This window comes from Indicator indicator, chromosome 6 (genome assembly GCF_027791375.1).
Source record: "Indicator indicator isolate 239-I01 chromosome 6, UM_Iind_1.1, whole genome shotgun sequence".
NCBI lineage: Eukaryota > Metazoa > Chordata > Aves > Piciformes > Indicatoridae > Indicator > Indicator indicator.
The window spans coordinates 34,684,839-34,701,149 of record NC_072015.1 but is presented as its reverse complement, the minus strand read 5'-3'; the positions used below and the strand labels follow the sequence as shown (position 1 = coordinate 34,701,149).

The following is a 16,311-nucleotide window of genomic DNA, read 5'->3' as shown; positions in this document are numbered from 1 at the left end:
CAGTAAATCCTGCTTGCAAATCTACTTTCCTCCTACAAAACCCATCATGCTTGTTGGAAACTAAAGACAAATCTATATAGCACAAGGTCCATACTCATACAATAAGGCACAAAGAGGAGATACAGTCCTCCTCCAAACATCAGCAAAAGTCCCCCAAGGGTCAAAGAGATCTTCAGGTTCTCTAGGAGAACATATAGTATGAAACAGTTGCAGGTATTTGTTACATGGAATGAATGGTGGACCCAGGAAACAAGAGGAAAATTTTAGAAGTATAAGAAATATGTTGCAATAAAACAAACTCTCTGACAATTAAAAATATCAATTATTAAAAATATTCCACTGTTTGAAAATGGGTGATATAGGGGAGACTCAGTGTGCAACTGCTTCTCCAGAAACAAGTCCTGCCAGATCTCAGGAATCAACTTATGCAGCTAGCCTGCTTAAAGTCTTGACACTTCTACTAAAATGTCACTGAGGTGGTATTTTAGCACTTGATTAGATAATGACTTGCGGATAATTGGTCTTCCTTCAAAGAATTACTTAGGTACCACTTATGTAGCAGAACACTTAATCCTTTTTTCAATTGCTATATTGTTATGAAGATGATAAAATTATAGAGCAGTAGAGAATGGAAAATGTTTCTTTCATGCACAGTCCCTGTTTGGTTGATCAGTCTGAATGCTGTCATAAATTTGAATAGAACAGTTCAGTACAGCCACAGGAATAACTTTCTCTATTACCTACCTACTCTGACCATGAAGGTTCCTTCTCAGTGCAAGCCGTTGAATATGCTGCCCTGAGAAACCTAAACAACCTAAATGCTTTTAGGCAATATAACAAGCTATGATTGTAGACTACAGCAATATATACCCTAAAGACATTTTGTATGTGTTCAAAAGAGAAAAGTCTTTCTGAAAGAAATCATTCAGGCATTCTGTTTCAGAGGACAGGACCAAGGTTAGAATATGTAATTGTTAAAATACTCAAATGTGTTAAGGACTTCTTGAATCAAGGTAATGGCTTCAACCCTAGCTAAGCAGAGAGCCACAACTGAAACCTTAGATTTGTAACTGAGAGTACAGGTTTCATCAAAAACTAGAGGCTTGAGGATAATCTGAAAGCCTTTCATTATTTCTGCAACGAAAATCAATACCAATGAAAATCACACCAAGAAAAGATTGATGGGAATGAAGAGCAGGAGTCAAGATTGTTGATTAAGGCATTTTGTCCTGCTCTCAGTGTAGCCACTCTTAGAATCTTTATTTGTCTTTCAGATCTTTTAATATTTTACTTTTCCTCTATCTGTTCTAAATATATCCAGTATATAGGACCTGGAGAGTATCCAAGAAAAGGACATGAAGATGATGGAAGGACTGAAGCATTTCTCCTATAAGGAAAAGCTGAGAGAGCTCAGTTGCTCTCTCAACCCAAAAGTTGAGAGGGACTGCTCAGCCTAGAGAAAAGAAAGCTCGGGAGGGATTTCATCAGCATGTGTATTCATATACAGCATGAATGCAGGGTGTAAAGAAGATCGAGACAAACTCTTTTCAGTGGTGTCCAGTGACAGGATTGGATTTGGAATTACAGGAGGTTCCCCCTGAACATCAGGAAACATTTTTGTCACTGTGAGGGTGACTAAATGTTGGGAGAGTTTGCCCAGGAAGGTTGTGCAATGTCCATTCTTGGAGATATTCAAAAGCATCTGGACATGCTCCTGGAAAACTTGGTCTCTGCAGCCTTGCTTGAGCAGGGGGTGTTGGGCCAGATGACCTCAAGACATGCCTTCCAACTTCAGTCCCTCTGTCATTCACTCAGATACATTTTTAAATTTAAATAAAAGCTTCAGGCTACTGGAACCAACTGACAAATGAAAGAAGAAATTTTACCATAGAAACGTATCCATTATAAGCCATAATTGTAGCAATAAACTCAAATGTATGCGTTTAGTTTCAAAATCAGTTAAATTATGCTGTGGATATATTTTCCTTGACTATGCAGAGTAAAATTAAACAAACAAACAAAAAAAAAAACCAAACCCCACCAACAACAACTTGTAATAAAAAGCAGAATTTGTCGATCCAGAAAAAAAAAAATCATTGAGATATTTTGAAAAGAAATGTCAGGAAATACAGAAATGTTAGACAGAGACAGTGGGGACAAAAGGGATGGCTAAGAACCCCAGTATACATGCACTGCAGTAGAATCCTGGATCCTCAGACCAGGAGCTTTGATTCAGGTAAGCAGCAGTGCTGGATAACATTCCCATGGAAATAATGCACTGAAAGCAAGATCATTCTTTGCTTCCTTCTATCTCAAGTTTTAATTTCTTAATTTTCTGTGAGCATCACTAGCATGACATACATGTCACATCAGAAACAGGTCTGTAAGCTATGCAGTGGGAACTGCAGCACTAAATATTCAAATACTATGATAAATAACAGCCTTACATGCTGTCCTCAGGACAGACTCATCTAAAGAATCTAATGAGGGAGGTCTGAGGAATCTGAATCAAAGTAGTAAGAAGTCCATGTATGTTACTGAGCTAAAAGATCAACAGCCATGGACACAGTAGGGGGAGAAGAAAGCTGGAACAGGCTGTGAGTAACTGGGGATACTGAAAATCAGGCCAGATGGGAGGAATCTACTGCTGCTTTCTTCTTAAAAGTGATAAATCCTATTTCCATTAAAGATAAATATCAGTGGGAATTGGATCACAGCAAACACAGAAAGGAGTAAAAGGAAACAATCCACCAATATAAATGCTAAATCAGAAGAAAGCACACAGTGAGTGCTATCCTGTCAGAACTGGAAAGACAAATTTAAGTTTAGCTGAAGGGCTAGAAGGGAAAAGGGCAGCTTGGTGAAAGTGGCCAGGAAATCTTGTAAGCACTGGTTCTTCCAGCAACAGCACACCAGGGCACAGCAACACGAAAACACTGAACCTAAAGAAGGTTCACCTGGAAAACTGGAAGGAAAAATCTCAGAGGACAGATTCCTAAGGGAAGCAGGAGATGAATGTTCTTTCAACAAACCAATATGTAGGGAATAATTGTAATCTATCTCAGCGGCAATGAGGAGTGGGAAATATAAAACAAGACCATCGTAACAATATCCTAAGATCTTCAATCACTGGAAGCTCATAGAAAAGAAAAAAAAAAAGAATAAAATAAAGCACAAGTGTATAAGAAGAGAAAACAGAAAAGCCAATGTATGAAATGAGATGCAGAAAGAAAGGGAGGGTTCTAAAAAGCGTGGTGGAGATCCTTTAATCATGCAATGTTGGGAAAGGAGTTTTCTGCTATTCTGCAGTGAGGGAGCTACAGCTAATGCAAAAAAAAAAAAATTTAATTATTGCCTCTTTTTGCTCCCATTATCTAGGATCAGACAGGTACTGACACTAAACACCAACACAAGGCTAGCACCCTGGGTGCTTGGAAAGGTTTAGTTGCATCTGGACCCAATGCAGTGTATTTTGACGATCAACTGAAGCATACTCAGAGCTATTAGCTGGGAGAAATTATGATAGAAAGGGGAGATTTTGAAAGACTAGAAGAGGACAAACATGGAGCTTATCTTTAGAAAGCATGGAAAGAGGAAACCAAAGGGGCACTAAGATGAATTTCAATCCATAGAAAAATACTGGAGCAAAATATTAAACAACCTATTTGTAAAAGCATAAAGGTAATAAAAAAGAAGTAGAAATCAATATATCGATCAACAACGTATTGCCATGTTACACTAAACTACCTTCTGCAAATGGACATATGAATGGGAAGAATAGATATTACATGTCTTCATAACTTTAAAAAGGCTATTCCTACTGTCTCACAATGTTTCCATAAGTAAACAGAAAAATCTTGTTGGAAGGAGGTCCAAGCTTGCTTAAGAAACCATAATCTGAGAAAAGGTATCAGTCATTTGCTGTAAATCGGAAGGATGCATCGCACATACCCTCAGTTAATCTTGACAAAAGCAGAGCATCAACAATGATTCAAGAAAACAGAGCCCTCAAGAAAAGGTCAAAGAAGCAGGGCAGGGCTGTTTTGTCTAAAGAAGAAAAGACCAAGGGAAAAGTGAGACACCACCATGGCTGTAAAAGCTGAAGTGCCACAAGAAAAGGGAATCAATTGCTATTCTGCAGAAGGAAGGCTTAAAATGCAGGAGAGTTCCAGCTTGGGTACTAAGGATTGTCAAGGAACGTGTGGAACTGCTCATGCTGCAGATTTACAAAACATGTTAGAAAAATTACCCTCAGGTTTAGGCATAGCTGATTCTTTACTCAGTAAAGTCTATTACAGGCCTGTTTCCTAAAATCTTATATTCTATGTGGAAGCAGATGAATTAAGATTTATAGACAAATTTCTCAGTTTCTACCATAATTCATTTTATAATCCATATATAACTTTAGTCTAAGGCAAGTCAAACAAACATGTCTCTGTGTTTGACTGCCACTAATTTTGGAAATATCTGGATTGCAATTTAAATATAAAATTGACTGAAACTTTGAATATATTAATTCACGGAGTTAATCTATGACTCTGCATTCCTTATTTAGCCACCCATAAATCTATCAGCTTTCAAAATTAAATGAAGTCTGGAAGTAAGTAAATACAGAGAAGGCACTGAAGTCTGAGAGAAGCACAGAGAGCCAAAATGATGCTGCAAGGGAAACTTTTGTTGGATGACACTGGTTTTGTGTGTGCATGCATACTTCTGTGTTTGCATACATGTGTGTGTATAAACACAAAATACACATTTGTGCTTGCATAAAATGTCCAGATGGGAAAGATAACAAACAATTGAATTAAATTACTTTTTCTATAAATTACGTAGTCAAGGATTTAAAACACTCCCACTTCTTGTGGAAGGTCTCTGCATTTGCCATCTAAAACATCAAGAATGTCAGTTATAATTTATTAGGAATGCTTATGGATAAAAGGAATTACATTAATGAATGGTATGTTGAAGGAAAGTTTGAGTGGTCTACAGGTACAAGGTCAGTTACACTAAGAACTGAAAGATGAAGTGCTTTAAACTCTAATTGGAAACCCTAATTGCAATCTAAATTGTCATGAATATTTTCCTTACAGATAATGAGAAGCTTATGTTAGCTGTTTTTCAGAAAGGATATGAGATATTAAAAGAATAAAGTGCTGCTCTTTTTACCTTTATTCACAAAATTAATACCTATACTTTAGTTAAGGAACAATTTAAACAACCCACAAAAGGGAGTCAGTTTTGAAGTGGAGCAAGACCACCATTTTTCCACCAGTGGAAAAACTGAGAAATAAGAGGTATTAAAGGATCTGTTTTCAAGAGTGGTAAAGGAAGACAGACTACAATTAACCAGAATGGAATACGGCCAAGACAGAGGCCCAGCAAGCTCAAGTGTTCACAGATACTGAGTTTCACTCCATTCTCACAGAAGCCCCACTCAAGTCAGTTTTTTGTCAGGTCCAAATGACCAGGATGGCTTCCTGTAGCAGTTGATATCTCTCAGTCTAAGCACTGTTTCAGATCCATGCTGCACTATACAAGAAATCTGGTGAAACTGGAAGGTTCTTGCTGCGAGCCATTTCTAAGTGCCTATCAGGAAAATGCAAAATGACTAAATGTGTATAGCTCGAGGGGAGTGGGCTATTAATAGTCACCGCCAACTGGTAATAGAGAAATGAAGAATAAACCAAATAAACAGAAGAATTGTTCTGAAGCCGACAGAAAACATTTCTAAGAATGAGGGAGGGAATGCACCATAGTGACTTAAACTGAATACTAGAAAAATCTGTCTGCATTTCAGAGAAGAACCAGACCTTTGCTTAAACAACTTAACTAAGATGAACTGGCCATATGCTCCAAGGCACCAAGCTGTAATGGCCACCAAGGAAGGACCTATTCTCCACCCTCTAATAATTAATTCTCTGTAAAATTAATTTCATAATTGAAATCAATATGGTGAGGTCACGCCATGCTCTCTAATTGGCTATTGATCTTTGTAAATACAACATTTCTGCTACACACTGAGTATGGCAGAGTAGCTACTGAAAGGACACCTAGTGGTAAGGAAATGAGTTTGTCTAGAAACCACTGGAACTGTTGAAGGTGTGTAATTTTAACTGTCACAGGAATTGCTGAACTGTTATGGGTTAAATCTGCAATGTCATGTACGAACTTCTGTGTCAAATAACACTACTCACGGGTTTTAAAACACAGCAAACAGCATTCGTGCAAACACTTTTTAAAAACCCATGGATTTTAAACTTAACTTCACAGAATCACAGAATCACAGAATCAATAAGGTTGGAAAAGACCTCAAGGATCATAAAGTCCAACCTGTCACCCAAGACCTCATGACTACTAAACCATGGCACCAAGTGCCACGTCCAATCCCCTCTTGAACACCTCCAGGGATGGTGACTCCACCACCTCCCTGGGCAGCACATTCCAATGGCCAACCACTCTCTCTGTGAAGAACTTTCTCCTCACCTCGAGCCTAAACTTCCCTGGCGCAGCTTGAGACTGTGTCCTCTTGTTCTACTGCTGGTTGCCTGGGAGAAGAAACCAACCCCCTCCTGGTTACAACCTCCCTTCAGGTAGTTGTAGACAGCAATGAGGTCACCCCTGAGCCTCCTCTTCTCCAGGCTAAACAATCCCAGCTCCTTCAGCCTCTCCTCGTAGGGCTTGTGTTCGAGACCTCTCACCAGCCTCGTTGCCCTTCTCTGGACATGTTCAAGTGTCTCAATGTCCTTCTTAAACTGAGGGGCGCAGAACTGGACACAGTACTCAAGGTGCAGCCTAACCAGTGCTGAGTACAGGGGCAGAATGACTTCCCTGCTCCTGCTGGCCACACTATGCCTGATGCAGGCCAGGAGCCATTGGCCTTCTTGGCCACCTGGGCACACTGCTGGCTCATGTTCAGCTGCTGTCAACCAGCACCCCCAGGTGCCTTTCTGTCTGGCTGCTCTCCAGCCACTCTGACCTCAGCCTGTAGCTCTGCATGGGGTTGTTGTGGCCAAAGTGCAGCACCCAGCACATAGACTTAAATGCCATCATGTTGGACTCTGCCCACATGCCCATCCTCCTTAAACCTAAAAGAACAGTCTTTTAAACAAAAGATGCACAGGCCTGTGATTTACAGATTACAAATTTGAACCTCCACTACATCAATTTTGGGAATGTTGGATAGCTGATTAGAACTTATCACAGATATGTTTTGCTTGATATTCAAGCCAAAGTCCAGCCCATTCCTTGAGTTCTCTGTTGTGCCACTTCAAAATTTCCAATGAAACTCCTTCCTTTCTCTTCTTTCTCTGCTGTGAAGACAAACAACTGAAGTATATAAACCGTACAACTGTACACATTTGAGCTAATTTTACTTTTCTTTTGTTTTTTTTGTTGGGGTTTGGACTTTTTTTTGTCCATTGAGCTTGTCAGTCCCTGCCTGTGTATAGTCCAGACCCCTTAATGTGTACTAATGCCGTTGTGACCAGGAGATGCCCACAACAGAAAGCTGTATTGCAGATGGAATCATGCTGGTCTCACACAGAGAGGGATTATAACCTCCTGTGTAGTGACATGCTGCCTCTGGGCAAACAGACCAGAATCCACACTTGGTTTTCTTGTTTATGTCAACATATCGTATTACAAGCATAGAACAATTTGCTGACCACTGTCCCTCTTTGATTATTGTTTGTATGTTCTCTTTTCCAGGTTTCTCCTTTCTATTGAACATCACTTTGTTTGGATTAATTTCCCCCAAGTGAATTAGCACAGATTTGCTAGGTCTTTTGTTCCAAATACAATTTTTTTTTATAACCAATTTTATAACATCTCTGTATGCCACTGCTTTGTTTCCTATCCTCTCAGTGTTCACAACAGCTCCCAGCTTCATACCATCCTTGGATTTAAAAAGCCACAAACAAGCCATTTCTACTCTTCTATCCTCTTTCACCACAACACTCGGATGGATACTTTTTGTTTTGTTTTTTAAGGTGACTACCCACTAAGATTTTTGTTAAAAAAATGAAGTTTTCCCTTATTGCCCTACAGCTACAAGAAAACAGATCATGATGCTCATGGAGGAGGCTGCTGCTCCTCCTCTTACCCAAACATTAGCACCCGTTCCTCCACAACTCTAAGTTTCCATGGCTCACCTTTCCTCCACTCCACCCTTCTGAAGCTCCAGCCTGTTCTCCTGCCTTAAAATCGCATGTGATTTCCTTCCTTTACTATAAACAATGCTTTCTGTAACTTTAGTTTCATGATGTAAACATTCAAAAATAAAAAAGAAAGGAACACAAACTGTGTGTTCAATTAGGTAATTCGGGGATTAAATTAAATGAAATGTCTCAAAACATGGAACATTTCAGAGTAATGAAGTCTGGCTTTACTTGTTTTCCTTCTTAGAAAAAGGAGACAACGGTTCTTAGAAACTCCAGCGGAAGAGTAGTAAAGGCAAGCTGAAGACAGCCGATTGCTTGTCAACCCAAGAGAAACTAAAGTAAAGCTTAGAAAGGGCTGCAATACTCAGGTATGTGTTCAAAGGGAAAGAGAAGCACTCTGTGAACTGCAGGATGCTGGAGGCTGGGCAACCAGCTGCCACATGGGATGCTCCTGCAATCAGTAATATCACCATCTGTAATCTGATGTCAGCTTACATAATGCCCTACAAGTCTGCCAAAGCCTCTTCCAACTGGCATTTCTTTTATCCTGAAGTACATTTTAAAAGCAAGAAACCAACCAATTGTATACACTGTGCATAATAAGCATAGTAACAAGAAGGAGTAGTAAAAGAAAACTAGCATCCATTCAAAAAATACATCTGTTTATCTCTGCTGTCCACCTACAAGCTTTGGTCAATTATATTCCTTCAAATAGGCTTTTTCTTCTTTTTTTTTTTTTTTTCTTTTTAAACAACCCTGGTGAGGATTTTCATTGTTAAATCCCTAATCTGGATTTTGCTCTTGTGATCTTTTCAGCAGCAGAAGAAACTAAAATTGTCTGCAAATTTGGAAGAACTTTTATTATGTACATCTGAACACGCACATTTGGCTTTCATTGTGTGATGTGCCAGACAGCTGCAAAAACAAAGAGTAGCCTAGTACAGCTTTAGTCAACACTTTAAACTTTGGATCTCACTTGTCCTGAAAGACATTGATCTTTTTTTGCTCTTCAAGCAAGCCCATTTTGTCTTGGACTACAGCAAATGCAAGTAATATGGTAGCTGCTTGAGTTTCAGATGGCATTTGAACTACAACATGCATGATAACAGGTACAAAAAGTGAGCTAAAATAACCTACAGGTGTTACAGCTGCCCCAAGCCTCTTTGCTTGTTTTGGGATTTTACAGAAGGGTGGGGGGTATCCCATTATTTGGAGCAAACCACAAAAAACTACATAGGAGGAGATAACACAGAATTTCTAGCACAACATCCCACGCACAAAGTAAATTCAGTAATAGATCTTTTTTTATTATTTCCTTTTTCAGTGTAAATACCACTGGTTAGTTTTACCCAGCAGTACATACAAAGCAGCAACACATTAGAGGGAGACTTTTAGTGGGATACTGATATATTAAAGACCTACCTTGAAAGAAACTTTTGACTCGCAGGTAGCTGACACTGAGGCGCAAGACGGAAAGTTTGTCCAGCTTCGATATGATGTCAGGTGGAAAAGGCAGGAGGCTGGCCAGATGGTCCAGTTCCGCATTCAGACGGTCCCTGTGTCTCTTCGAAGGATTTGATTTTTCATTCCCAACTGCAGGCCTTCTGTGGTGGGGAACACATTTTCAGTTACATGTTTTACCTCCTGATAGCACAATCAGAAACTGAGATGTTGTCTGCAATTAGTTGATAACAGGCGTGTTTAACTTAGCTTCTATGAAAATCTTTGAAGTTTCCGTTCCCTGCCAAAACCAGACTTACCAATCTGCATTGGCCATAGTGCAAAGACAGGGACATTGGACTCTCTCTCCATTTGCCCAGTGAAAAACAGATAAAGAATTAATATATCTTACTCAAGAAATACTATCTCTTACTCTTTTTATTTGCCCAGTGGAAAACAAAGAATTAATAGCTCTTACTCAAGCCCCTCTCACTTTAGGGAATGGGTACTAACTTCATGTTGTAGTCAATGCCAGGAAAAAGAATTGCTCATCTATGTTGTACAAATGAAGGTCAGAAGAGCAGAGGAAAATTACCATGATTAATGTATGAACCTATGCAATATCCACTGCATTCATTCAAAGCATCTTAGTTCCCTCCACTTAATGACTCAAAATTAACCTGTGGGTCAGGAGATAATTAAGAAATAAGCCTATCTTTAGACATGATTTTTAAAAAGTATGGCAATAAAGGTGAAAGACATTCTTTCCTCAGGCTCACAAATCCTGTGAACATTTTCACATTTATCTACCTGCATCAATAATAAAATTAAGAATTTGTTTTTTCACTTAAGAACATTGATAGTCCTTCCAAGACATAAAGATTAATATTACTCGGATTTCTAAGCCAAGCACTCCTAGTCCATCCCCGTTTCATGTCTCTCTCATGTAGTGGACAGGACCAGGTACTTCAGAAAAGCTATGATGAAAAAGCAGTAAGACTAAATACATTGCAAATGAGGAAGCTCAGTTTTGGAGTGTCCACTGACACTCTTCTCACAGAATGTGTAAGATGTTGTTCTCAAGAGGGGGAAAAACTGGTGCACTTCCACACAGTGATGGGAACCTAATTTCCAGAACATCAAAGGGTGATCAGTAGTGAAGCATAGACTACTCAAGTAAGCAAGAAGGTGGTTATCTCCGGCATAAAGCCATTGCTGGACCCAGCAGTATTCAAGTGCACTATCCAGGAATGAGCCACAGGCCACCGAAGCCATAAACTACGTGGATGCATGATCTCAAAGGGAGTGCAGCAGCTTGGTGCTATAGCCAAGCTGGCATCTTCTAGGGGACTTAATGCTGTGTCTGCTGGTCTTCCACTCACTGTTGTAGTGCCCATGTTCAAATTCTTACTGGAGCACATTGCCACATATCTCCAGAATAAGAGGCATTGAGAGAAAATTCAAGGAGGAAAAGATGGAAAAGTATCCAAGAATGGGAAAGCGTAAGGAAGGAAATTATAAGCGGGTCCATGAATTCCACTTTAACGTCACTAAAGGCAAGGATCAGAACCTTATGTAGCTTATCTGGTGCTCCAGTGGTGGATCAGAGTAAATTTAATTATCTATAGCACTTTACTACTGCATTTGCACACTCCCCATATTCGCTAAATTTTTCAGCCATTATTTTGTTTTGAGCATTAGCATTTCACAAGGTGGTTAAAGGGTTACATCATAACATTTGCATGCTCCCTTCTCAGAAGTGCAGCATTAATTTATCATTGTAACTGTTATAAAAAAACATAAGAATTGCAAAAACAGTATCAGTGTGTCTGTGATTGCTGCTAATTGAAAACATCTTAAAGAAAGTAAGCGTGAGAGATTCATTGCTGCTTTTTAGAGCCTCACTTCATTTTAACAGGACATTTGTGGACAAAAATTAAAGAGAATATGGTTAAGGTAGGTGTCAGTGAAAATACACAATTCCTGCTTTTCCATTCAAAATTGCCAGTACTGACATGTGGTACTTCCATAACACAGTGAGATACTTTCAAAGACATGGGGGAGATTTTGTTGATTGGTATCAATGAAAAAATTTCATCTATTTGAGAGAGCAAATATGCAACAAATAATGTAATCAGCAAAGAAGGAATACTCTTACTTTTCCATAGTTACCTATTTTACACAAAAGGGGGTATGTACTGGGCTTTAATTTTTTGCAGTAAACACCAAAGCTCAGCCATCTTCAGTACAACATCAAAAGGATGCCTGACCTGTGGAGAGCAGAGAATTTCTAGGAATATAAGCCTATAGTTGAGCAGAAGCTAAAGAACATAAGCTTTTACTAATTGCTCTTTATATCTGACAAACAAGCTGGAGCAAGGAAGCAATTTAGGACAGAAAAAAAAAATAAATTTAATTCCAATATGGAAAATTAGACTGATGAGTTCAAGGAGTAAAAACTGTCAAGATTAACATGGAATAGAATTCGTTCAAGCCTATTTACCACATAAAGTAGTGACTGCTTTGTGCCAGAGAGGTATGGTTTGAGGCAATTATGTGGACTGCATTATGTGTACTGAGCATAAGGAACAGTTTTGTGGAGATTACAGGGAATGGTGTAAAAGACTACAGGAGAACGCTCAGGACAGAGTCTTCCTGAAAAATTAAGGAAATGATTCAGTAAGGGAGTGAATCCAAACAAACAGGGGTTTGATATAAATGGTAATTAGGTGCCAAGTGGATGCAATTTAAAACAATGCAAGTTCCATGGAAAGCCGAGCTTCGCTATCCGTAAACAGAAAAGGACAGGCCGGAACAAGGAGCTGTTTTGAGGAAAATGGAAATTCTAGCCCTTCTTTTGAGCTGAAAGTAGAAGGTGCTTCTTGTGTTTGTGTAAATCGGGCCTAGGCAGAGACCTAACACTCACTCTATGACACCTCTTTCACTCTGCTTTTCATACAGCACTAGAACAGCAAAGTAGCACATGGAATTAAAACAATAAAGCTGGCACTTCCTTCTTCACACTGTTAAATTCTTCAAATTCTGCTCTGCAGTAACAAGCACTTGTACCTGTACCAGACCTGTACCTCGTTCATAGGAACGGAGCGTGGGAGCTGGCGAGGAGAATATTTTCTCTTTCAGTGCTACATAAGGCATTGAGCCATTTGTGATTTAATAATTCCATGTGCCCATGACTGCCACCAGTGTAAACCAGTTTGGTGAGCTTACAAAGGAATTTCCTGCAGATACAACTCTGTCTGCTGTTCTCTACCCTCTGAGGGAGCCTTACCCTGTTAATAAAAAATTCGCTTGGACCAAGTATGCTGAAGTGTTAAACCAGCAGATGGTCTAAAGTGAGAAAAATCTATTCATTCACTGTGACAACAAGCTTTCAGCAACAAGGCAAAGGGGAGAGACCAAGAAATGCAACAGATAGGTTAAGGGCAAAGTAACAGTGCCTACAGCCACTGAGCTGTGCTTGGGCATTGCATAGGTGTCCTGTCAGAGCTGCATATGTGCAAATGTTCACCATCTGCTTACCAGCAAAAAGAACCAACTGAAAGCTGTGTGAGGGAAAGGGGGCCCTTTGACACCTTTTAGCTCTTCTAGGTCTTCACAGTAAGGAAAGGCAAAGGCAGAACTAATCATCAAGAGGGCATTACACTGGCTGAGCAGATGAGAGGTAGGATAGTGTGATATGAAGTAGGAGGAAGGACCATGCCACAGAGAACCTTAAAATGAGAAATAGGAAGCAGCAAAGAGCTGAGGTCTCTGTTTACCCTGGCACTGGTATAGTTCTGGCTGAAGTGGACAGTTTGGAGCAGTTATAGATACACTCAGAGCTACGGCAGCTGCAGCTTGCCATTTAAAGAGCTATAACACATTACAAGAAATGTTTTGTGGAGGGAGAGAGTTTTACAAGATGCCAGGGTTTGAGACAAAGTAGTGTCTGAAGCTCTCAAATGGCAACTGTCCTGAAGTGTTGCTTTAGAATTTCTAGTATAAGTATTAACTTCAGCACAGTGATTTTAGTTTGAGGTTAAAAACAAGATCTGTTTAGTTGTTGCATGCCTGAACTACCAGCAAAATGTTAGATTTCCACAGGAAACAAACACTTGGTAGAAAACATTTCCTTTAGTCAAAACTCCGGTTCTCTGTCTGAAAAGCATATCTGATGGAAATTTTTCAATCAGTCTGAGCTTCAGGTGTTTGAACTGGTTCCATAAAAGTCAAAATTCTTTAGTGTAGACTACATTTAATAGGGCTTGTTTGAAAGCTTTCTGGAACAAAAGGTGAAGGGTATTTATTTATTTACATGTATAAAGGTAGAATTTGAAAACAATGCATTGTCTGAAGAATTGGCAACATAGTTAAATTAGTGTCTCCTAGTTCTATTTTGAGAAGAAGTCTTCAACAGTCCTGAAATGTCAGCAAGGTCTGTAGGACTGAAGGAGAGACTGTGAAAGGAGCTCTGTCAGCCAACAACCCTCGACATTAACAGCCTCTTTAGATCAGAGTTATGAAGTCCCTGAGTGAGGGAATGAGCCCAGAGAAGGCTTACCAGAGATGAAGCCCACAAACAGATAAGGTTTGAGGAAGAGATCAGTGTTGCTAGGAACTGAGAAATCACCCTCGGCAAGTGACAAGTAATCAACCACAGAAAACAGAGGAGTTTGCTGGAGCTCAGTAGTCCAATAATCCAAAGCATGTGAATCCTATTGTTTTAACCAAAATCAAAATTTTTGATCAAAATTGCATATGTCTTGGCAGGATCAGCTCATGCTCAGATACCTGTACTGCAGTCTCATTAAGCTCTTTTTAAGGCAGCATTACTGGTGATGGATCACAAGATGAAAATTTGGCCCCATCCAGTTCAGTGAAAACTTACCTTTGACTGTCGAAACTAGAACTTCATCAAAGGTTCCTAAGGACATTTACATCCTTTATTAACAAGTCATTATCCTAGCCATTGCTTTTATGTGTACGTCATCTTCAAGAAAAGTTCTTCTAGGTACTATATATGCTCCAAACATGAAGCTTTATTTTCTCAAAGCAACTGCAACTCTCCCTCCTTTCTCACAAAAGTTATGATTCATGAACAGTTCTGTGCAGAGGTAATGTCATGTACTGGAGTGTTTCCACACCTTGTGCAGTTGCAAAGTTAAATATCCACATCCACTTGAACAGTAGGGCAGAAATGTCACATACATTTTGGATTTAACAGTCAGGTTTTGCAGGAAGAATAACTTTCTTATGTCATTATTTTTGTCTGTTGAAATTGTCCCCTGTGATATATTCTGAACTAAAAGAAATACATTTTTTAAGTGGGAACAAGTGGTTCATCTGCAAATACTCTGCAAAATCCAAACAAAATCAAAGATTCACTCAAACATTCAGAGAAACTCCTCTTTGATTTCAGACCTATATATACAATTTTAAGCCAAGTGGGCTGTTTTTAGAAATTCTGAGCAACTGAAAATAGGGAAATCCATTTTCAGTTACATTCTTATCCTTAAATTGTCTACAAAGGCCACCAGTGCTAGTTCATCATTTAACACAGTAAAAATGTGTGCTTCATATCCATATAACCAAGTGTAACACAAAAGATGTGAAATGGTTATATTAAAAAGCTTCACTTCACAACATGGTTTATGGCATCTGGAAATCATTTTTCATTTAGTAATAGCAAACTTTTTTCCACTCCCATTTCAAGTACCTTGTACTACAACTTCCCACTGCTTACTTTTGTTTTCTCCTTTGCCTTCACACATACAATTCTTCTCTCACATTTTATTCCTAATGAAAGTGATCCCACAGTAAATAGTGGTTAAAAATTATGTGATCTTTATGCAAAAGATGAGTCACCCTCTGCTTTTTCACTTGGCTGAACTGACCCACTTTTCAGACTCACACATGTTAGACTCAGCGATGCCCCAAGCAGGGCTAAGCCAAGGAAGGGGAAAGGGGGAAGTGAGTGCAATGCCAGCTCACCAGTGCCACTGGACACACAGCTTCTTAAAAGGCACCTTGAACAGACAGTGCAAACACAGGAGCATGGAGGTGGCAGCCACCCCTCCAGCTCATTGCCCAATTGGCATTTAGTCCACCAGTATCTTCTGCCTATGAAAGAATGTTGTCCCTCTCCACCTCTCATGGCAGTATACTCTGAATCACGTTGTGATACACACCACAACCACCACTGGCCTCTTCCTCAGACACCCAGTGATGGATAAGGATGGTTTGACCCATGCTCAGCATCTTTTCTGGAGCCAATCTTAACCATGAAGAGCTAGCCTCTTGAACAGGGATTTCTTCCTACAGAGAAAGAGATTAAGTCTCTCCTGTGTCAGCAGACCAAGCAAGAAAGAGACTCCTAACTCATATGTTTAAGGAAAGATAATTGGGATGAATATGATACTTAACTGTTTCTGAATGGGTTTCCTTCTTTTCCTCCCAGCATAAAGGCATTCTCCTGGTGGAATCATTGTGTTGATGCTGAAAAATAAAAGGAATAAGTTTCTTAGTTTCGAGTTTTCTCTTTCATACTGCTATACAAAATGGCAACACCAAAAAAGTTCCTTGACTGGGGCATTCAACAACACTGAAAAGCACAGTGGCATTAGTTAAGATAGAAGTTTAAGGCTTATTCCAATTTCCTACTTTAATATTATTAGAATATTGATATTTATATTCAATTTTCATTTTTTCAAAT

The 16,311-nt window shown here is 39.3% G+C and overlaps 1 protein-coding gene across 1 annotated transcript in view; it reads right to left on the bottom strand.

The window, feature by feature from the left end:
• Window positions 1-16,090, bottom strand: part of AHRR (aryl hydrocarbon receptor repressor) — a 66,044-nt gene extending 49,954 nt beyond the window's left edge. Inside the window, exons 1-2 of the mRNA XM_054381889.1 lie at window positions 16,023-16,090; window positions 9,582-9,763 (exon numbers count right to left, since the gene is read on the bottom strand). Of these exons, the coding sequence (XP_054237864.1) occupies window positions 9,582-9,763; window positions 16,023-16,084 (244 nt within the window). The 5' untranslated portion in view covers window positions 16,085-16,090. The remainder of the gene's footprint in view (window positions 1-9,581; window positions 9,764-16,022) is intronic.
• Between the last annotated feature and the right edge of the window lie 221 nt (window positions 16,091-16,311).